Source organism: Osmia lignaria, chromosome 11 (assembly GCF_051020975.1).
Source record: "Osmia lignaria lignaria isolate PbOS001 chromosome 11, iyOsmLign1, whole genome shotgun sequence".
NCBI classification, from domain to species: Eukaryota; Metazoa; Arthropoda; class Insecta; order Hymenoptera; family Megachilidae; genus Osmia; species Osmia lignaria.
Genome location: NC_135042.1, coordinates 1,697,445 through 1,722,473, shown reverse-complemented (window position 1 = coordinate 1,722,473; position 25,029 = coordinate 1,697,445). Strand labels below are relative to the sequence as shown.

The window sequence follows — 25,029 nt, the reverse complement described above, 5'->3', positions numbered from 1 at the left end:
CGGGTTCGTCAATGCTCTAGTCCCATACGGGCCCCTCGTGTGAATTTGTACGAAGATGGTAGGCGTGAAAATAAGGAAGAAGGAAGTATTTGAAAAGTAATGAATTAAACTAATTAGGTGTAACAGAAATATAATCTCAAAAAGGTAAATGTAACAATAAAAATGGTTAATTAACAGAAAATGCGAGCTGTTTGAAATATAACAGAAAATAAATGCATTATTAAGAAAAGTTTAGATTTTATGAAAAACGAAACTATTGATTATAGAATAGATAGAGGTTGATTAAATGGTTCGATGATTCGAGCGACGATGTCGTGTAAAGAATCTAAGCGCGAATCAAAAGAAAAGAACGGTCCCAGAGGGTAAACTACCAGAGCCTCGGTTTCGTGGGGCCGTCCTCCTTGTATGTAAGATCGGAATTTTCCAAATAGTTTAAATATTCGATACCTTATGTCTCCATTGTGAACGGAACGATCTAGAGGGAAACTTTCCAGAATACGCGGTTTCGTAGATCGCCCGTTTTGCCTCGCCACGTCCAGATTCGTCGCATTAGATAAAATGAAATGGACAACTTACCAGGAATCAAGGTGAAATAATAATATCTGATAATAGATTGTTAGTAGCTTTTCTCTGGTGTCGTTGGAAAATCTGGAAATCAAAGAAGAGATGAGGAAACTGCCACTGCACTACGCGTTCGCGATCGGCCTTTATTACGGTATTACGGAACGATTAATTACGAAACGAGCACAAAAGTATTGTAAAGACGACGTGACGCGAAAGGAAAAAAAAACCAAAAAGAAAAGTAATTAATTCAGCGGACGGTTTAAAACGAAAGAGAAAAGGATAGTGATTGAAAAGTGTGAAATTTAACGTATTCACAAGAGTCTTTAACGCGGAAAACGCGAACCGCAATCTCCCGGCACTCTGCCTTTTTCAAGGACTTTACCGGTCAGCTAATTTCTACGATTTTCACACCAAACTATTGCTCGACGCGAACACGGGCTCCCCGCCACGTACCTCACGATTTTTCGACGAAGAGTGATTTGCCTCAGTCAAGCGATCGTGTCTCAGGGTTCGACCCGCGATCAAGGGCCCAAAGTGGGGACATCATTTGGCAAATCGGGGTACGTGACGGAGGGGAATTCCCGCGCGTATTGGACTAGTTGGCCGCTCTTCCTAGTTCCCTCATCCCTTCTTGACTTCTACCTCTACCTTCGTCTAAGGTTGTCCATTTCTTTCTACCCCTCTAACGCTTCGGTTCATTTCATGCGTCGCAATTCTAAAGTTCTGGAATATTCGAAATCTGTTACGACTTAATTTATTTGAATTTGCTAATTAAAGAGGCTTTTATCATGATATTTCCGGTATCGAAAGAGGTCTTCGTTTTATTAGAAATATTTGGTTTACTAGTTTGGATGACCATTAGTTGAATATCGTTAATTATTATTCATACGTTAATTGTTCTGTTAATCTAGCGGTTTACGCGAGATACAGCCGGTGTTTTATAATCGTCGACAAATTGCGGATACATGCGTGTCGCATTTAATTAATATTCATTCCGCGCTTATTAGTTATTAACATTCTTATTCGTATCTCGACGATTTACGTATATTCGAACGTTCTACGTTTAACGTTTAACGGCGATGTTTATAGACTCGGTCGACCTTTGTCTCGAACATTCGTGAACGATTTCGAACTACAGTGGTTGTCACGCAAACCCTCGCATTCCAATATCATTCAAACAGTTTCATTCCATTAAGTTCCAATCGCTTTGTTCTTAATCACACGCACTCCTCGTGGAAGGGTCGGCTGACGCATGCTTCGCAGGTATGAGAGGTACCTCGCTAATAAAATAGAAGAAAATTCTTTTTATGTTGCACGGTTAAGTTGGGAAATTTCCAAGTGCGTCGCACTGCTTAACCGCGCGGCGAAGGATGTTTATGGTACTCTCCCTAAACGGTTTCGACTTTCGAAGTTTTTGTCGCTGCGTAGTTTCGACAAGGCAATCATCCCAAGGAAAGGTTGACTTGTATTATTTGAAAGAACTAAATATAGCCTCCTTTGTGTGCCTCGCCTGGGATTATCTCCAAGTGCTTCGCACTGGCGAGGTACACAAGCTCGGTATATTGACGGTTAAACTATTGAAACTAACAAGAGAAAAGAAAAAGGAGAATTATAATTTTAATCTCAAACTCCTTTCTTGTGTTCTCCGTGAGGAATCACTTCCAAGTGCTCACGCACCCGACGGTAGAGCACAAGATCGGAGGAGCGCGGACAGGTAACGAGGAAAAGAAATAAATTAGCAAGGCCCTTCCTTGCGCCCCTCACGTGGAAAGTTGCAGATGCAGCGCACCCGATGAGGAACGCAAGGTCGGGTTAATTGAAAATGTACCCGGACGTAACAAGGCAAGGAAGCTACTGTTAAAATTTGGTATCAATAGGGTAAGTGGTTTTTGAAATTTTTCTGTACATACAAACAAACGCTGTCTCTTTATATAATAGTATGAAGTATGATTATTGGGAAGGGTCGGGCAAAATAAATTACATTAATAATGGTTATATAATTTTTATTTTCATATTATATTACATAAATGAAGTATGGGGAAGGGTGAGGTAAAGAATAAATTACACTAATAACGGTTATATAATTTTAATATACTAAGTAATAAAAGTACATATATTATATGTGGGGGGAGGGGAGAGGGGGAACAGCTACCACCAGTCCGGCTATAACAGATAAAATGCACATTAATACACAGTAAAAATCTAATAAATCAAAAATAAAAACGGACAGGCAACTTACATCGATTTCCTCCCCGAACAAATATCGGAGGTCGAATAAATCGACCTCCGTCCACGTTGCTGCCCATTGGGATTCATAAAGGCGCCGCCGCTCTTGCCGCTCACGGCACTTTGTTGGCAGTAACGCGGCCTCCTCCGTCGGCGCCAATTCAAATGCTTGCATAATTATGGCTGTTAAGACGAAAACAATTAGTTAAAAATAAATAAAATTTACACGCTAAGGGTAATTGTTGAAGATTACTTACGATAATATTTGGCGATTGCCAAAAATGCAATATCCTCTAAACGAGGAACCGCCATGTCTAACAGCAAATAATGAATAGTAAAACGAACACGCTTCGGTTTATAAAGCACTGAGAAAACATCTCCCTCCAAACTCTAAGACCTGAGATAAGTAAGAACTCCGGTCCCTCTCTCTCTCATGAAGTTGCAAGGTTTGCATGAACTCGAAACCCTACAGGTTTATAAAGATACTTGGAAATTAGTAATATTTTTTACTCGTGGAGCAAAGAATAAATTATGTTTTTTACGAATAATTATTTATTTTATAATGTTCCCAAGGCAATGTTCTTGTGGATTGTGGAATTATCAATCGTTTATCATCGTAGGGACTAAGCACCTTCTTTTCTTCACATATAGAATATACATTGTGCAATTTTGAACGAATACGTTTCTGTTCACGATGCACTTCTAAACGATCATACAAGCAACGTATATAATCATTGTATGAAATAGTTTTCCTAATTACGTTACTTTTGACACCCTTCACTTTTTTCGTGTCTCGTTTGCCCTCTACGCGCAAAGCATACATTTTCGACCGAAGTCCGACAAACTCAGTCATTATACACCCATTATTTTCACCCTTCATTAATCCCGGTACTTTTTTATTTACTCGTGGCATACTGTAAACATTGTCCAAGGTATAGTCGCTCGTGTCAAACCGATGTATATCGCTTTTCATTACATCGTACATATATGTTCCAGTTCGTATATAAGACTATCTGTGTCGGTGTATAATATTTTACAAAGATGTTTAAATTTCGGGCAAACATAATCATGATGGAATTCGTACAAACATGTTTTTGATATATCCAGAATACACATACCAACATAAATGGGTTTTCTACATTTAATTTCCAACTTTCGCATCTCTATTGCAACCAAATGTTCCGAAAATATTGATCTGCTATGAAAATTTGGTTTTGCTATTAGGGCCTCGGCGCCGTATCTACCTTCCCATTTTGTAACTAATTTAACGTCTACATGATTTCTAACGTTCTCCATAGTTTTACCAAAGACTGCATTATTCATTAATTCAAATAAGTTCTTTTCAAAATCATTTTTAGCTGCAGTTCTAAGTTGCGTGTTTAAATTAATGTATTCGCGAAGCCATGGAGATTGTTTAAATTCTAAAACGCGATGAATTACAGAAACTTTTAAGCCATGATTTAAGCATTGTTGAATATTGCGGTAATGGATGATGTAACGTTGCTTATCCTGAACTGTAGCAAGTAGTTTCTCATGTTTGGCATTAGGAGGCTTCTCGCGTATTGGACAAAAAGGTAAATCTGCATGCTTATCGTGTAATTCTAACGGGTATTTCAAATCGACTTCCAAAATATATCCAATGTCCGAATTTTCGGATATCGCATGAATGTTAAAAGTTTTAGTTTCATTATCGTCTAACCACTTAAACTCGCCGTAAGGTAGATACTGCGACATTGCCCACCCGTACAAATTATTAACGTCGAAATAAACTAAATATCGCGATGGTTCTTCAGAATTGTACGAATCCATGTATTTATTATTGGCTGTTGCGTATCGATTAGAACATTGACTTAAACCGCCACGTATGCCGTGCTCTATGAAAAGTAGCATATCGATATCTGTCAATAATTCTAATTCGATACGCGTGTGCTTCAGCATTGCATCCCATGTAAAACCGGGCAAAGTATAGTAATATGCAGGATCCAATTTGTAACTTCTCAAACAGCTGCTACGAAAATTTTCAAAAATGTCGGCCGATAATAAAACGTCTGTTTTTAGATATAAATCGCTATATTCACCAAGTGTTTTTATATTAAAACTGCGCCAGACTTTTATCGCGTGGTCATAATCCTGCTGTGAAGCGGCACAGTCGCTTACTTGATTATAAAATTTGTCACATGTCGGCAATGTCGTCTCGTTCAGTTTCATGTAGTCGGTAACATAATCGTATGGAAAGATGCTTTTTCGTGTAAGCAAATCGAACCTTATCTCGTTCAAAAAATTGAATTCTGACCGTCATATCGTCTTTCCCTAAATACGAACTCAATTTATCTAAACTTGAATTTAAAAATTTTAATGAATCTATAAATCGAAGCGAAATTTTGTAACGTTTTAGATTCGTTGAAAATGAAATATATTTTTCTTTTGTAATTGGTAAGACTGATGTCAAGCCTTCGATAATCGTTATCAATTCTTTTATTACAAAATGGGCATCGTATCCCGATAAGTTATGAAACACTATTAGTATAAAACGTTTATTTTTATAATTTAAATTACATCCCTGATGAGCAGGTCCTCGGTAACGACCAGTGAAATGGCAATGATCTCGAACTTTTGTTTCGTCGATGTCGAACGGTTTTTCGCAAATATAACAATGCGTTGCATTCATATAATTTTCTCTTTCATCACCCGTCAAATTTGTCATGGGCACAATCGTATTAAATAATGGTGCAATTTTTCTTAGAAGGTTCTCAAGTTCATTCACGAACCATTCAGCACAGTCAGGACCCCGATACGCGCGATACTCGCACACCGATGCATTGTACGAACAGTGAAAATAATATCCCACACTGTATGCTTCGTGCTGCTGGTATGCATTGCAGTGTCCTTGATTGATATTGCCGTTAACCTTCTTAAGCAAGCATTCGAAATCGGCGTACACGGTGAATGGATGACGCTCTCGATGGCAAAAATTATCAAACTTTATTAATTTATCCTGATTTGACGGTATAATGATTGCACAGTCGTTCATCTTCGTGCAATCCTTCGTATGTTTCAATAACTTTTCTTCCGCACAAAAGTAGTGAAGACAAGTGCATATAAACAAAGTAGCTGCATTAGTACAAAAGAAAAACATATACACTGAAATATATCGTAATGTTGTGATACAAACCTGTCACAAATATAAGTTTTACTCTTATGTGCACTGAGCTGGTTTGAAACAAGCCGGGAAAGATTTTTAATCCATGCAAAGCGACGCACATTCCGGTTGAGCGTTTCAAGCATCAGCAGGTTAACGTGACGAAATCTTTTGTTGGCGGTGAGTTGGAGCGGAGCACACCTTTTTACATTCAAGTCCCAGAAATAAACATTTATCGAAACATCGTTTTGGCGCTTAAATTTTGGTATTTGATTAAGGGTTATTGGAAATGCGATGCCCTCCAAATTTAAAACGGTGTCATAGTTGGGATACGATGATGGTCGATTTGCATTCACATGGACGGGATATAATGCTGCAACTATCGATCTGACAAAACACGTATCATCGTCAACTGTTACATTTACTACCGCTCTTTTGTCCTTGATTGTTTTTGGTATGTCGGTGTAACAACCAGCATGCATCGGATTGCATTTATTGATATTTAACATCAAATGCAGAATTTTCGATATCGCCCAACCACTGTCCCGTTCCTGAAATTCTTCCATCAGTGTTAAAGTTGAGTTCACAACGTATTTGTCATATCAATCGTTCAAGTTTGATGTAGAAAATAATTGTTTATTTCTCACACTGAAACTTTTCACATCACTTTTATTATTAACGGTAAACTCCCCATACAACACCGTATTCACTTTTATGCATGAATGATTTTGGAAAACTTCCGCTAGACCTTGGAATACTATTTTTCTAGCATCTTCCAAAAAGTTTCGTGGGTTAATATGCTCGGTATTGATTATAATTCCTGTAGTTATCCGGTTATGGAAAGCTGATTCTACGTCCTCCCAGATAAGAGATGATGATGCGTCTGATTCAGCACCTGTTCTCCCTTGACCTTCACCTATTTTTACAGATCCGTGTAACTCTGCTCTTAACGATTTAAATCTCGCTATCCTGGCTGTAAAACTATTTTTCAAACCAGTTCTTTTCGAGTTGCAATCGCTGTATCATTAAATCAATGCATTGGTTGCATTGCACCAGACATGCGTTTCGGTCGTCGTTACTACTTATGGCTGCAATACGTTGTGTCAAAAATTGTTCTATACAAGCAAGTTCTTTTAGTAATATTGCCTTTTGACCACTAGGATGATCATTGTCACGATACAATATCCTGCGCAAGGCGTCGATTCTTTCTTTGTATCTCGCCATCCTTCGACTGATAAATCGTCTCCCATTTGTAATCGTTCGTCTATCAATTCGATGCAGTGGTCACATTGCATCAAGCAATCACAACGCTCATCTTCGGTATTGATGTTTATCGCCCGCTGCGCCAATAATTCGGTGATGCGTTCGAGTTCCTGCAGTAACCTGGCCTCCATTTCTCTTTTCCACAAACGCGTTAAGTATCCTTGCACTTCTAATTGTCAAACTACATATGCCGCACATTGCCAATTTTCTCCCATTTTATTAAAGTGGGGCTGTCATTGACGAAAGTGTTTAATTGCTGTTCACTCTGCAGCGTCAACAAAAAAACCGCATTTCCAAGACGTAGAAAAATTCGTTCAACGTCATGAGCAAAATCTCTACCTTCTATAGTCGCGAATTGCAGCGTCAGATTTGCTGCGCCAACAAAAAATCTCATTTCCAAGACCTAGAAAAAGTTGGTGGGGCCTTGTGTCGTCTTCCGATAAGACAGAAGTAGTTCAAGGTCATGGGGGGTGGGGTATCATATTTCTACTGATGGTGTCAAATTACTGCTGGGTCTGGTGGTTATAGGGTGGGTATTTCTGCTGAGGGGGTAGTTCTAGGGCGGGGGTTGTCATAGGGTGGGTATTTTTGCTGAGGGGGTGGTTAAAGGGCGGGGGTTGTCATAGGGTGGGTATTTCTGCTGAAGGGGTGGTTATAGGGTGGGGGTTGTCATCGGGAGGGTATTTCTGCTGAGGGGGTGGTTATGGGGTGAAAGAGGGGCGGGGGTTCCCGGGGGGGTATCATATTTCTGCTGACGGTGGTGTGAAATTTCAGTTCAAGGTCATGGGGTGGCATTGTCGGGGTATCATATTTCTGCTGACGGTGTCAAATTACTGCTGAGTCAGCAAATAAAATCCTGACGCCAGTGACTTAGAATCCGCATATAACAGCTACCGATATAGTTATTAAATATACATTAGTCCGTGGGAAGGAATCAGTATATTACATTATATATAATGTGGATATAGTAATAATGATATTGTTACTAAATGTTTATTACATATCTAATGTAGATATAGTAATAACGATACTGTTATTATCTGTGCATTGATCTGTGGGAAGAGATCAGTATATTACATTACATCTAGTGTAGATATAGCAATAATGGTATTATTATCAAATGTACGTTGATCTGTGGGAAGGTAACAGTACATTACATTATACCCAATGTAGATTTAGTAATAATGACATTGTTATTAAATGTACATTGGTCTGTGGGAATGAATCACTATATTACATTATATTTAATGAAGGTATAGTAATAATGATATTGTTATTAAATGTACATTGATCTGTGGGAAGCAGTCAGTATATTACATTATATCCAATGTAGATGTAGTATGAATGATGTTGTTATTAAATGTACATTTATCTGTGGGAAGGAATCAGTATATTACATTATATGTATTGTGGGTATAGTAATAATGATATGGTTATTAAATGTTTATTACATATCTAATGTAGATATAGTACTAGTGATATTGTTATTAAATGTTCATTGATCTGTGGGAATGGTTCAGTATATTACATTAGATCCAATGTAGATATGGTAATAATGATATTGTTATTAAATGTACATTGGTCTGTGGGAATAAATCAGTATATTACATTATATCTGATGTAGATATAGTAAAAACGATATTGTTCTTATATGTACATTGATCTGTGGGAAGGGATTAGTATATTACATTATATCCAATGTAGATATAGTAATAATGTTATTGTTATTAAGTGTACATTGGTCTCTGGGAATAAATCAGTATATTACGTAATATCTAATGCAGATATAGTAATAACGATATTGTTATTATATGTGCACTGATCTGTGGGAAGGGATCAGTATATTACATTATATGTAATGTAGGTACAGTACTAATAACATGGTTATTAAATGTATATTACATACCTAATATAGATATAGTAATAATGATATTGCTGTTAAATGTACACTGCTCTGTGGGAAGCGATCAGTACATCAGGAGACTCGGTAGAGTCTCCACACCAAGTAGTTTAGGCCGAAGGCTGGTCCGCCGGCGACAGCAAAACTCTACCGTGGATATTATCCCGAAGCAGAGCGTTTTGTGCGTTATGCAAAAAATAATTTGGTGTTACAGAAAAAGTACGCAATTGAACTTTATTCTAATAACACAATCTGCTTCGGCTTGTCTTTCTCTTTCTTTTGAGCCTAATAACACCTCAATTGGTGCATTTATTTATGAGATATTCATTATTTTTTTTCGATAAATTTCGATCAGTTTCATTAATACCAACGTCATGCCTACGTCAGCGTGGATTACACATTTTTGCTGCTAGAGGCGCTGTTAGCGCTGTGGGTTACGTTACGCACATGCCCCGTTACTGATATTCGCGTTTGTTTAACATCATGGCGTGCGATACTCTAACACGTTAAGATCGTATTGCGACGGCGCGCAGCATCAGCCGCGTCAAGGCGGCGCGTACAAAATTCAAAACGGTAGTTCATCGGTCGCTTATGCACCTACATATGTGTTTAACGATGCTGGGTAATCATCAAAACTGCGACAGAAATGACAACACTTTTTCAAATTATTTTGAATAAAATTTTTTCTTCACTTACTTAGAAATTATAATCTTTATAAGTAATCTTCTTTATTTCATAGGAACAGAAGAGCAGTAACAATTTATTTTACTTTAAATAATGTAAATGTTAATTTACACCACAAATTATCACAAGATTATTTCAAACAATATCCAACTCTGATCATACCTTATGAAAATTCGCGTGTATCATGACGCAAGATCAACTTACTATTACACATGTAAAATACTTTTTGTAACCACGACCTCTAACAAAATAAACAAAATGTGGAGTAATTGGTTTTCAGAACTACACCCAACCAAACCACCAACCATTAAAAATGAAATTAATGTATATTATAAAATGAAATATTCCTTGTTTGGTACTTACGCCTGAACAGTAGCTCGTTCGGATTAAAAATGAACAAAATCTGTGTCTTCTGAAGGAAGAGAGTTGGTGGGGCACAGTCTATAATCGCACACACAAACAATTTTCGCCGTTGCATCGTATAGATGCACGAATATCGTCTAATTCCGACATTAATTGAAGTTTCCCGACTGCTTCAAACGTAAAAAAGGACAGAGAGTGAAAAAGAGGATGGAGCGAAAACAATCGACTGTATGTCTGTGGAACAATACTAATGCAACGATGAAACTTTTTTATTTATAATTCTTTTGCTTTAAAACCTTTATCACTAGATTTGTGATATTTTTCTGATGAAAATAAGACCAAACAGGAAGTAAATCAGACTACTTTTGTTATTAATCAATTTAAATTCATGAAATTCATGAAATCAATCATTACTAGACAGTTAAAGTAACATTAAACTGATTTATGCCGTGTTTCGGCTCATTTTAATTGGAAAATTCCGAGCAATCTGTTGATGCAATTTTCATTGAGGTTGGATGAAAATTATTACAAATGAAATTTTCTTTACTGGATGCTCATTTGTTTTACTCGTGGCATCCCTTTGAAGTGCCGTACCTCGACCGTGGTTGCTCGACGTATATCTATACCGTCTATCTCGCTTCCTCTCGTTATTACATCTATTCTCTTACGGTCACATTTATCCAATTATCACTGTACTTCGTTTCTTTATGCCAACGAATGACACTCTCCGGTTGCCGTAAATTTCACTAATGCGCATATGTAATCCAGTGCATGGTAGCAGTTCGTTCGCGAACATCTATTCGAACACTTCTAGAACGATTGGTTTCTTTTGCCATTTTTCATAGCTTAGTAAGTGTTTCACATAATATTTATTTTAACTATATTTTCTACTTATTTTATTCTACTTCTTTTCTTACTTATTATTTCCATCTTATCTTTTTTTATTCTTTTCATTATTTGTTTCACTTTTCCTTCTATTACTTACATTGAATGAAATAATATAAGAAAGCTCTTACGATTATACACATTACGAGTACATTTACTGAATGCCTAATATGCCACAGTTAACAGATCATTTGCAGAATATTATCAGGCGAGGTGAATGGTTAGAAGACACGCATATGGACATGTTTCATTATCTTGTGCAGAAGTATACTGATTTCCGTCCACAGGAAACATGGAAGTTACAGTGTCCCGAAAGAATAAATCCAAGATCACAAGGATTAAAGCATATCCAAATTTTATTTAGTGGTACATCAAATATTGATGGACATTGGGTATTACGATAAGGAAACAGTATTTATATTCGATTCTTTAAATAAGGGAAGATTACATCCGGATCACAAAATTTTTCTTCAAAAATTATTTCCCTTTTATAATATTAATAATGAAACAGTACAATTTCCACCAGTTCAGCAACAGCCGAATGGCAGTGATTGTGGTGTACTCGCCACAGCATTTGCAACGTCATTACTTTTTAATATTTTACCAAATAAGGTACGGTATAATTTTGCAGATATGCGTCAACATTTATTACAAATGCTTATTACAGGGAGAATTACACATTTTCCCCAAGTACAGGGTAATGAAGTGCAAATACTGCCTTTATAACTTATACAAGCTAGAAGATATAAATCGTAGGAAACTCAGTTTTGGCGTCACTCAATATCACGATCGGCATCATATGCAACAACGAAACTTTCACCTGATATTGTAATTACTGATGCAAGTAAACATAACAACAATATACAACCGTTTGCATCGAATGGTAAGGTAGTCAGGAATCAACAGATGTCGGTGTGTAGTAACAATTTTGTAAGTGTTCGGCCACTGTCTGCTTTTAGCGACAATTTCGAAATAAAAAGGTCAATGTCTACTTGTAGCGACAATTCTGAAAGAAAAAGGCCAATGTTTGCTTGTAGCGACAATGGTGAAAGAAAAAAGCCGATGTCTGCTTTTAGCGACAGTTTTATGATGAAACGGCCCTTGTCTGCTTATAGCGACAATTTTACAACAAACATTCCACCGCTGTTTCCTTCTACGGGGAATGGTGTAAAAATTGAGCCGTTCTCGCCAAATACTGTTATAGTTAGAAACATTCAGCCTCTTTGCCGCAAACGTTTGGTAACAATGAAACGACATATCTCTGAGTTCAACAATCAGGAAGACGACAAAGACGTTCTTCCTGCACTTGATCAGAAAGTGAGAATTCTTGAAAAACGTAACTACTGTACGCTACATACAAATTTCTATAATTCATTTCATAATATGAGTAACGACACGTTTCATCATAAAATAAGGACAGATGAAACTCTTTCTACTATTTCTCAATCTCAAACACGATGCAATTTTTCTCTACCACCTAATCCTGTTGTACAAATAAACAAGAACTTTAAAACACTACTTATTAAGAATATGACAAATCTTTCACAGCCCGCTGACAACACTTATGACAAAGGACAAAAAATGTTACATAGCGTTCGTACAAATTACTTTCGAAAATATTATAGCGAACATAAAAGTACATTACAAGCTAAGTTCAAGGCATATTATCAAAAGCAAAAAAATAACGTTAACCAGAATAGTAACAATAGAAGCACAGTTGTCGGTATGGAAAATACGTTTTCCAACTATAATACGAACGAGTTCAGTTCAATTGATCATAAGAATAAAATACTTAAAAAGTATTGAAGATTTCGCATTTGCGGCAATAGTGTTGTTTTACAGAACACAGCAGAAACTTATATTGTTAATATAAGCAAGCATTTCGTAAGCGCAACACCTGTAACTGCAAGGATAACATCTGAACGCATATTTAAATGGTGTTTGGCCATTAGACAGAATTATATCAGTCACATGCGTACAGTTTTGAATTCTGTACGAAAAAAGGCAGAATTGCATTTGTCACAGTTATCTACACTGCCTTGTGAGAGCATACATGATAAACGAAGCGTGTTATGTGGCGCTTCTAGATATACTTCTACAACGGAAGCATATTTTGCTGACACAGCATATGATTTCCATGTTCTGTCTAACATTTTAAAACAGACAAGTTTAGTAATAAACGAATATGGACAAGTTACTAACGTTTTATCATTAACTAAGTCTACATTCAAAAAGAAGCGTAAAATATGTTGGGAATGTGCAGAATTCTGCAAAATCAACGACTACGCGATACTCGATCGGTATCAGCAATTGCTGCAAGTCATGTTTCAATGTGCGGAAATCAAAACTATACCACACTTAATTGAACAGTTTGGATCATGCAGAGCAAAGTATTACGCAAATATTCAAGGCGGACATTCGCATGCTTGTTACTTGAATCCTAAAACTTGTGGATCTTTATTGCTTGCGGTTAATATTTTGTTTCCGCACTTTCCTAAAGTTCGAAGTGTCAAGAGGTTGATTAATACCTTATGTCACAGTTATCAAAAACTAAGAAAGTTAGATAGAGCTCTCGAAACAGGAAACGTGCCACTACTTCAACAAATCACTGAAACTGCCGAAGCAAAAGCAAGTGAATATCACGTGTTAAACAGTACACAAATAGATTTAAATGAAGATAAAATACTGTCTCAGTACGCCAATGCATTTCATCTATTAACGAAAAAATCAATAGATACTCCTCGGATTGTCTGTATATCTTGTGAGAAGCTGCATTGTCGAAAGGATGTCGTTGATGTAGGTAAGATGAAAAAACCTTTGTGTGGAAAATATTGGGAGCAGTTACTCACGTATTTAAAAACACGCGCTATTGCAGTAGACTACATGTGTTCTTATTGTGTACGATATTTTCGTACAGATGCTATGCCTCCGATATGTATATTGAATAATCTTTACGTTGACGAAGTACCTGATATGCTAACGACATTAAACAGTTACGAAAAAATATTGATTCAGCGAGCTAAAGCATTTCAATGTGTTCAACGAATGGGTACGATAGCAAATAAAAAGGTACCTCAAAGGCAAATGGTTCAGAAAATAAAGGGAACAGTATTTCATTTGCCTTTACCATTGGAAGAAACTGTAAAAAAAGTATGTCCACCAACTGCAGCAATAAACTGGGATCACGAGGTGTATATTCTAATTCGTGGCATTCCAACCAAATCGAAAATTGTGTGGGAGAATTTTGTAGATGTTAGAAAATTTCTACGCATTTTAACATGGATGAAAAATAACAATCCTCTTTACTCGAAAATTATTTTGCCACATTCTTCACATACATTACTTTCCGATGAATTAAAACAAACAGAATTTACAGTAAATAATATTGATACAGAGAATGATGAAACAGGTAAGCATAACGCTATGCTAACGCAGATTACTGATCCAGACTCATATTACGAACATTATACTGTACATCCTATTGTAACGTCCCGCTAAGAAGACCCAGCACTTTTTGTTTTTTCTTTTTTATTATTATAATTAATTTTTAGTTCAAATTTTGTACAAGATGTTTAATTTAATTTTTTTTTATTATATTTAGTTAAGTTTATAAGAAATATTTAGTTTAATTTGTATTATATATATATTTTTGTAATAATAAATAATTTTCATTTCAAACTTCAAGAGATAATTCAGTCTGATAGAATAAGTCGATAAACGTATAGTCGGTAAGTCGGCCGATAAAATAGATTATCGATAAATTATCGACGAGCGACCACGTGTGCGCCAGCGCAACCCCGATGATCTCACGGTGGGGTGAGAACCTAGAGTAGGGTGACCGCGTAGATTAAGGAGCAGAGGTGCTCGGCCGTCACGTGATGGGGAATTCCAGAAATCTAGAAAAAAAGCGCTAAGTCAACAGAATCTGACTATAAATAGAGGCGTTCCACACGGAGTCAGATCAGATCTTCCCTGACTTCGGTCAGATGCAGACAGCACTCTGGAAGTAGAGGAAAGCTTGCGCTGAATTGCTTTGGCAACTATAGAGCGCGAGATTAGCTTTGTCCTTCTCTTTCAGTGGTGACGTACGAGACTTCGAATCTGTGGACACCCTACTCATGGTACGCAACGTGTTGAACACGTGCTAATACTGAGACACATACTCAAGTGTAAAGAGCTAGCGAGGAGCGGAGCTCCTTGAGCAGGCCTGTATTAGCATAGCTCTGGCTAGACCAGAAACCGATTGCGACCTGTAGGCAAAGTCCGCTCGTGTCTGAAGGTACCGTACAAGCCACTGGAATATAGTTTCCAGTACTTAGTGTAATTGGCAAATTGTACAGAGTGTTGGCTGTATTCGAAGATTAAGCCGCGTTATTATCATTATTATTATTATTACTAATTACTAATTACTTAATACTAATTCTAATTTTATATACTAATCATATACTTTCTACTGTATTTCATTATCTAGGGCGTACTTATTATAATTTCTCATTGTATTTCATATTCTAGCCGCACCTATTGTTATACTAAAGATACTACTTTATATTATACTCAGAACAAGCATAGTTAGTTTACTTATTTGAATAAATCTTTAGTTTGACACATTAATGTTGGATTTTACTCCTTAACCGCACACCACACGAACCTATAATCCCTATTTTCGTTCGTACGAGTCACCTTCTTGAGGAACCGCTTTCCCTATACGTCGGTGCAGTGACGTACCTATCATTGGGTCGTTACACTATGTATGGGAAAAGAGTAAACAGTACGTCTACTGATTTGTATCAGATGCTGAAAGTCGAAACGCATGCTCTTGATAATCGTTTCAAGAACTTGGATGTTTTGTGCTTCCCGGATTTATATCCTAATGGAAGAAATATAGTAAATCAGGATAGATTAATTCCTATACGGAACTTTGACTTCGTTAAATCCAGATTAATGTCGAAACATTCGCAGTTTAGATTGAACATTCAATATGTGTTCTTTTTATTAAACGATAAGAATATGCGCTGCATCCAGAGTGGTATTTATCATAAGCTGAACACTGTCAATCCGAAGATAAGATATATCGCTTCCGAATTTGTACAATTAATGTCTGCTAATAAATTAGAAGGAAATCTAGATACAATTTTCGGAAAGTTGCCAAACACCAGACAGTATTGGCAAAAAGTACGGAACGATGTTGTTAAGGACTGCTGATCAATCCTTGGAATATTGCACAAAGTGCCGTCTGATTTGGATTAGTGTCACCCAAGCAAGCAGGTTGGGAGAAAATGATTTCACGCATTTATGCACTATTATATTGTTTATTTCTATTGCAGTGTGTATATGTGTGTACGTGTAACTGGGTGTGCGTGTTGGAATTTACTACAATCTGTCTGAGTGTCTAACTGTTATCCGTCTTGTACCAGGTACCAAAACGAAGTGTTCTCTTCTCTAAAATTTGCTTCGAGCTCGTGCCCTCCCTTCCAACCGCCCTTAGTGCATTTCCGATATAGAAGGGGAACACGAGCATCGCTTAGGTGGGCGAAAGCTAGAGTTCGGGAAATTCTGAGAATTGACCTGAACTTGGGTCCTCATTGTAAATAATTCAAGTGGCAAGCAGAACGACCACTTGCATCCCTAAAGGCGAAATTTATGGTATCTAATACCGTCTATTTCCGGTGACTGACAAACTCCATGTGCGCCACCCAGAGCCTGATAATCAGATGGCAACAACATGGTCAAGGGGACCCAATAAATCTTTCTAAAATCCTTCAATACGAACTCCAACAGATGTTAATGTTATGACTCGTGAATATGGACCAGCAACATGGTTTGTAACACTAAGTCCGGCTGAATGGCTATGGTCCGATTTAGCTGATTACATTAGAGAAGTTAGTCCTACTCTTCGTTCAATAAAATCGACAAGTGAATTAATCGCATTAGATCCCATTTCGGCAGCGAGATTTATGGAAAACAAGTTTCAGGCAATATTACAGTTTATTTGTTCAGCCGATAATCCATTCGGTAAGATAAAACATTACTTCGTAAGGCGTGAATATCAAAATAGAGGAACACCGCATTGGCACATACTATTGTGGGTAGAAGGTGCACCAATATTGGGACAGTCTCCGAATGAGGATGTAATTAAATTTATTTTGAAATACGTGACTTGTAAGATACCCGACAAAGAAGTATCACCTCAATTACATCGATGGGTCAATACGCATCAACGGCATTATCACAATTCGTACTGTCTACGAAAAAAGCGCATAAAGAGGGTATGCGTTTCGCGATGCAGATTTGGTTTTCCACGTACTGTTACAAAGACAATAGTATTAAGAGATATTATTGTTAGTATAGCAAATAGGAAGCAACTGAGGAGCAAAAATCGATTATACGATCTTCCACGTAATGATCGTGAAAGAAGTATCAATGATTATAATCCGGTTATCCTAACAGCGTGGTGTTAGGCGAGAACCTCTGCTAGCTTGACTAGCAGAGATAACACCCTGCATTCCCTATTCCCACGGTACGGCAGCCCAGAAACTGATGACACATAGAAACATAAGAATCCGACGACTGGGCTGTTTCTTCGCGAACGAAACTGCGCAACATATTCATACATATAATAAAAAACCACACCCGGGCGGGCATTCTGCGCCAGGCGACTTCATAGCAAGGGTCACGATCGCTTAGTAGTTAGTTCTCGTGCGAGATTCGAACCATTATCCGAAACTCAGTTATTAATTCAATAAACCTAACGTGTGTGGAAGTGATACCGTGTAGTTTTAATTGCCTCCCTGAGTTGCGACGTAACAGTGGGAAGGAAATATGGATATTCAGTTTATCGGTGAAAAATCTACTCTGTTAAATTGGTATTGCACAAAGTATACTACCAAAACTGAATGCAGTGATGGTGTTAATACTTTTGATGTAATTAATAGTACGAAATCAATTCGTGCTTGTTTATGGAATATCGCGTTACGTACTTTGAACAATAGAGAATGCGGCGCCATCGAAGCAGCAGATGTTCTTTTAGGAATTCCATTGCATATTACTGATCCTCACACGACATTTCGATGGTTAGATGTAAACCAAATAAGAAATCGAAAACTAAAAACTCAAAGAGAAATTGAACGACTCGATTCTGATTCTACAGATATTTTTTGCCCTTCAATAATTGACAATTATTACCCTAATAGGCCTACAGAGTTAGAAACATGGAATTTGTATGATTTTGCTAGGTGGTATGATATTTCTAAAGTCAAAACGACTCGATGTACGCTTCAATTTTATGACTCAAATACCTGTTTGTATTTAAAGAAACGTGAACGTCCTTATTTAATTAATCATTATACGTACAAAAGAAGTATTAATCCAGAAAAGTACTACTATTCCCTGTTATTACTATTTAATCCGTGGAGACAGTTGGAGGAGTTGAAAGGGCGTTACGATACTTATGCAGAAGCATTTGCATCAAGTAAGACAGATATTATTAATGGTGTACAATATCATGAACGTTTGGAAGAACTTCAAGAGGCCTTCAATCATACCACAGAATTAATTAGTAAATATATTAAACAACAACAAGATAATGAGATTAAAGATTCCATTTCTTCTAATCAGATGGATCATCGTATACAGTATGAACCGCTTGAGGCCGCAGGAACGATGCAAGATTTCCGAGAGGTAGGCAATAAAGTTACCGATTGTCATCTTACGCAGTACATACACGAATTGAATATAGACCAAAAAAGAATTTTTGGTAACGTAACAAAAATGATTATTAACAAGTCGGATGGTTCGAGTCAACAAGTACTGCGTCTTTATGTCAGTGGAGAAGGAGGAACTGGAAAAAGCTTTTTGATTAAGACAATTCGTTGTTGGACAAAGGTACGGTTACAGAAAGATACAGCAGTAATAGCCCCTACTGCAGCAGCGTTTAATATCGACGGTTTAACGGTGCATCGATTATTTCAGCTTCCCGTGGAACATGGTCATACAGCACCATACAGACCTTTGTCTGACATGGCTCTGAAAACATTACGGGATGAGTTGAAAAATACTGTGCTATTTATAATAGATGAAGTGTCCATGATTTCCAACATCACATTAATATATATAAATATGAGACTAATGGAGGTATTTAATACCTTGGAAGACCAGAACGGATGGTTTGGTGGTAAACATATTCTGTTATTTGGCGATTTGTTACAGTTGCCACCAGTTCGCGAAGAACCAGCGTTTGTTAAGATTACAAATGTTAAAAATGAGAAATACTTGGGATCATTGGCAGTATCGAATTTGTGGGTAGATTTATTTCACTATGACGAACTATGCATAAATATGCGGCAAAGAGAAGACAATATTTACCGCGAGCTTCTATCGAGAGTTCGTTTTGGTGTTTTTACGGAACAAGATATTGCCACACTACAATCGAGGACAATTCCTTTTTACTCTGAACGTAGTGAAGACAGATTAAATGAATTATGCAATTATGTACAAAATTTGCCGTTTGACGCAATTTGTATATTTCCTACGCGTTACATGTGTGATGTATTTAACACAGCCATGCTTACAACAATTAACAGTGAAGAAGTGAAACTAGTGTCACGCGACACTCTTGACTGTGTTGCATATTTAAAGAAACGTGTGCACAAACTCTTAGATAAATACGAGGAGGATAATTCGCAAACAGCTGGCTTACATAGAATTATCACTGTCAAACTTGGTGCCAAGGTAATGTTAAGGCGTAATATAGATGTTACATTGGGCCTCGTAAACGGTACTATTGGAGAAATTGTTGGATTCTTACGAGCACCGGATAGCGAAGACATCAACACAGTGCAGTTTCGATTATCAACGGGTACTGTGCATTCGTTACAAAGAATTACTTCCAAGTTTGAAATAATGGATAAAGCCTATGTCTTTCGATATCAATTTCCAATATTTCTCAGTTATGGAATCACCATTCACAAATGCCAGGGATTAAGCGTAAAGACAGCTGTAGTCGATATATGTAATAGTATTTTCAGTTGCGGTCAGACTTACGTGGCTTTATCTCGAGTAACGACTTTAAACGGCGTGCATATAATTAATTTCGATCCGTGCATAGTGAAGGCAAATACATTGGTTATACAAGAATATAACAGATTGCGAAGTGTTTATAGGCCAGATTTAGCTGCACTGAAATGTAAACCGGTACGAAGACAGAAAATTCATGATGTACAATGGACTTCAATTTCCAAAACTCGTCCATTCTTTGTACCAGTACATACGGATAATGCGACAACAGTCCATGCAGATGTCTCGGTTAAAGGATTCATTAATGCTGACCACGTCTCTGGATATGCTAATATTATATTGCAATGTATAGTTTGCTGTGATAGTATGCGCCGAAAGTTATTGACACGTACAAGTTCAGATGCTATGAGAGCTGTAGCCCAAGCTTACGTAGGCACTGATGTACAGATACTTAACAATTTTGCTGTTACACAACATGCGGGTGGTACTTTCGTACAAGAAATTCCACAGGACGCATCTGAATTTTTCTTGCATGTTATAAATAGTTATACTGATATCCGAACGATTCTGAAACATGAGTTAACTCACACAATACGTTGTAAATGTTGCCATCAAACGTCTGTTAACACAGAGGACAATATAATTTTAACACTACCCTTATCTCAGGTGGAAGGAAACAGAATAACATTACAGGATATCATTAACACCTATTCGGAATGGAACACAGTGGATGATGCTGTATGTACTACGTGATATTACGACAGCTGAAAATGTTTTCATAATACAATTACCGCTATTTCACAATAAAAATGGTAAAATTGTGGACATTAAAAGACCTAACATCGTAGCCGCGCATACAGAAAGCATACACATTGCCCAAAATACATATAGGGCAACAAGCGCTGTATTGTATATTGATAGTAATAGTAAAGGCAAGAAACATTACACCCGCTATATAAAGCATTCAAAAAAGACGTTCGTATACATTGATGATGACACAATTCAATATAAGAAACAGTGGCCAAGAGGTGCAAAAGATGTATACATGATATTCTTTGAAAAAAGTAACGTAGGAAACCATCCCATCGCTACAAAAATACACGACACTCAATGCTCCAGAGATTAATTCTAAATACATTTCATACATATAAAGTAATTGAAAAAATAAATATTAACCCACAAAAACTACATTACATGAACAAAAAAGGTAACGCCAAGTAGTTTAGGCATTATGAGCAGAGCACCTCTTTGCACTAATACACAATGCGTTTCAGTGTGGCCCTGAAAACGTCGTGATATCCCACAAAAAGTACATTACATGTAAAAAAAAGGTAACGCCAAGTAGTTTAGGCACTATATGGTACATATTTTGTGAATTTTCTAAAAAAGTAATGGATATCATGCAAAACCAGCCAAGTATTCAGTTATATATGTTTCTCAAATTATTTATACCTATTCAACAAAATTTGTTGTACGTTATTCCAAACCTGTGAATACATTATCGACTTTATTGGAGCGAAGTTCCTCTATTAAACGACTGATAGGCATTTTTTGTGACTTTTTAACTCAAAAACTGGATTATCAGTTCTGACCATTCTTTACAAGCTGATCACAGTGGTCATTATGAGTGTTTATATAGAATAAAATCAGAGATCGGTGGTGTCCTTCAGGAATGGTCACAGAAACCGATACCCAGGTTAAGGGGGTAAACGCAGGTAATGCAGACATGTGACATTCCCGGCAAAAATGGGCCTAAAAAGGGGTTTACGGGAAAACACTTTTCGTCCTTATATGAGAAGATTTGGGACTGGGTGAGGGTTCGTTCGAAAAAGGAAGGTCCAATTTTACGCAGGGCGCTATGGTCATGGTTCAACAAATTGTGTTGAATCGCAAGAAGGCAGCCAAACGCCAAGTATAAATAATTTGAAAAATATATATAACTGAATACTTGGCTGATTTTGCATGATATCCATTACCTTTTTAGAAAATTCACAAAATATGTACCATATAGTGCTTAAACTACTTGGCGTTACCTTTTTTTTACATGTAATGTACTTTTTGTGGGATATCACGACGTTTTCAGGGCCACACTGAAATGCATTGTGTATTAGTGCAAAAAGGTGCTCCGCTCATAATGCCTAAACTACTGGGCGTTACCTTTTTCTTACATGTCATGTACTTTTTGTGGGATTACATTATATCTAATGTAGATATAGTAATAATGATAATGTTATTAAATGTTTATTACGTATCTAATGTAGATATAGTAATAATGATATTGTTATCAAATGTATATAGGTTCTGTGGGAAGGAATCAGTATATTACATTATATGCAATGTAGGTATAGTAATAATAATTCCGTGCGGGGTTTCTGGTCCCCCATCGGACGCGTCCCCAGGTGGCGGATAGGGGAATGCTCGGCAGATATGCAGGGTAGTTGGGAAATAAAATACCGATCGCGGACCAAAAACCAGAACGTGAAATCCAGTACGCGTCTGTTCTCGTATCGAGCGGCGTGCTGGTCGGCGCCTTTTCCTCATGTCTGGGGCGGCCGTTTAATACAGATATAACTTCCCGAAAAGGTTAAACCATCGAGAGACTACTTATCTGAAGAAAGTAGCATATTTATCTTCACCTGTGAGGATACACTAGAACCTGAAACAAGGAAAGGAAATTATCTGAATATATTTAGCTGATCGTGTATGTTTCCAGTTATGGTATTAATGGACGGCTTTAAAACTATATGACGAATACGGCTAGTCTTACTGGACAAATTCTATAAAATATTATGAATTATACACATAAAGGAGAGAAGCGTTACGGTGCAGGGGTACTGGGTAGCTCCAGTACCGGCTCGGCGGGAGGTGGGTGTACAGGCCCCCCCCCGAGTCGTTATCCAGCGGCTGTGCATCGCAGGTGGTGAACCGTCAGGCTTCTGCGATATAAACTGCTACTGGCGAAGAGGACGACTGTCGCAGCACTCATAGAGAGGAAGAAGTCTTTCTTGACAAACCTAGGGTTACACGAACTCCTCCTGAGAAATGGAATTCGAGAGACAAAGAAAAGGTGAGGATCGCAGGAGGTAAAGACGAAGAAGAGAAGGAACGAGTGATAATTGGTCGAAGTTCAAGGACAAAAGGCCACGAGGACGAAAAAGTGGGTAGGAAGATTAGCCTCGAGGAAAAGATGGAGATAGGTTTAGAAACCATGGCGAAGATTATAGAAGCGATCATAGATCATAACGCCATGATTAAGAATTTTATGTTGAAAAGTAAAGATGTTGTCCCTGAAATGAGGGATGCATCCATTACCATGGGATATTACCTAGAAAAAGTAGCGGAAACAATTGACCGTATGAGATTTGTAAACACTGAATACAAACAGAAAATGGTGAAAGAAGATGATGGTCAGAGTAAGAAAATCATGGGCATTCAGACAGAGCCTACATCACCAAGGATAGCTGCACTGACGCCGGGAAAGAAGAAACCTGTAAAGAAGAAAGACACCTGTAAAAACTTATCGACACAGACGAACCCAGAAATAGAAGTATCACTCACATTGGTGCCTGAATCAATGCTAAAAAGGAAGGACATTACTCCTCCAATAGAAAACGCAGGTAAAAAATCCAAAACTCAAGCAAGCGGCCGTGTACCACTAAGAAGAAATGACAGAAATAGTGCTACCGAGATATGCACACCTAGATCTGAAGAAATGACAGAGGCAACGGACTCTGAATGGGAAACGGTGCAACCGAGGAAGACAAAAACGGGAGCCGGGCGCGGAAAGGTCACCGAAAATAACCTGCAGGTAGAGGTAGGAAAAACTATTATTACGGCGAGAATGCGTAATACCCCCAGTAGGAAATTTAATAGACCGCTGGCGATTGCGGTGCGCTTTAAAAAGGATCTTTCTTTTGCAGGCGTCCTGAAAAGGGTTAAGGAGGCTGCTGGCCCCTCCCCTGAGAGTGTTAAACAAACCCGTGCAGGCAATCTCTTGATTGAGTTTACGCCGAACGCAGATTTAGAAGGCTTCAAGAAAGTTATTGATGGAAAACTGGGCCCGGATATTGAGGTAGCGCGCCTCCAGCAGAGGATGGATGTTGAGCTGAAGGGTATTGACCCTACAGCAGATAGAGATGAGATTATGGAGGCTATCAAACACGAAATAGGAAATGACGTGACGGAAATCAAACTGAAGGTTCTAAGGATAGACCCTAGGCAGAACAAAATTGCCATTATAGAGAGACCCGCAAACTTGATGATGAAATTAGTGAGGAAATCCAAAATAAAGATAGGATGGACTGTGGTATTTGTAAAAGAGATACCAAGGCTTCTTAGGTGTTTCCGGTGTCATGACTTCGGACACGTGGCGATAAATTGTAAAAACGCAAAAAGCGGTACAGGCTACTGCAGAAGATGCGGTAGTATCGAGCACCAGTTGCGAGAGTGTACGGCAAATCCCAGATGTAGATTGTGTCAGGAAGATAATTTACCGGAGGAGAGGCTAGCCCATGTTGCAGCCTCTGTTAGGTGCCAAAGATACAAGGAGGCCTTGAGACAGAAAAGACAAAATTAATATTTTGCAAATCAACTTGAACCACTGTAGGTCAGCAAATGACCTACTATAAAGGACTGTAGAAGAAGTGGAAGCGGATGTAGCGGTGATTACGGAACCATATGTTGTCCCGGACTACTGGTTCGCCGACGCGACTAAAAGAGCGGCAATCTGGGTCACTATACGCGGATTAAAAAATAGTAGGTGTATAACACCTATTGTGTCTGGAAAGGGCTTTGTGATTGTCCGTGTAGGAAACTTTTATATAGGTAGCTGCTATGCATCGCCAAATTCCTCAATAAATGATTTTGAAGACTTTCTTGCGGCACTAGCCACATCTCTAACGGCCCTAAGGAAAGTAAAACTGATCATTACAGGAGATTTTAACGCGAAATCCCCGGTCTGGGGCTCGGATAGATGGTCGGAAAGAGGAAAAAT

At 37.8% G+C, this 25,029-nt stretch overlaps 1 protein-coding gene and 1 long non-coding RNA gene across 2 annotated transcripts; one reads left to right on the top strand and one right to left on the bottom strand.

Moving 5' to 3' along the window:
• Positions 1-2,413: 2,413 nt before the first annotated feature.
• Positions 2,414-3,023, bottom strand: LOC143305825 (uncharacterized). Its single transcript, XR_013063017.1, has 2 exons — positions 2,804-3,023; positions 2,414-2,727 (listed from the first exon to the last, which is right to left on the bottom strand). It is a non-coding gene; the product is annotated as an uncharacterized LOC143305825 (long non-coding RNA).
• Positions 3,024-22,410: 19,387 nt separating this feature from the next.
• Positions 22,411-24,688, top strand: LOC117611005 (uncharacterized). Its single transcript, XM_034338888.2, has 2 exons — positions 22,411-23,850; positions 23,957-24,688. The coding sequence occupies exons 1-2, from the start codon at positions 23,224-23,226 to the stop codon at positions 23,963-23,965; spliced, it is 636 nt and encodes a 211-aa protein (XP_034194779.2). The 5' UTR covers positions 22,411-23,223; the 3' UTR covers positions 23,966-24,688.
• Positions 24,689-25,029: the final 341 nt, after the last annotated feature.

Bases quoted from the DNA above. Each gene is read 5' to 3' on its own strand.
- LOC117611005 (XM_034338888.2), top strand. From the start codon at position 23,224: ATGGAGATAGGTTTAGAAACCATGGCGAAGATTATAGAAGCGATCATA.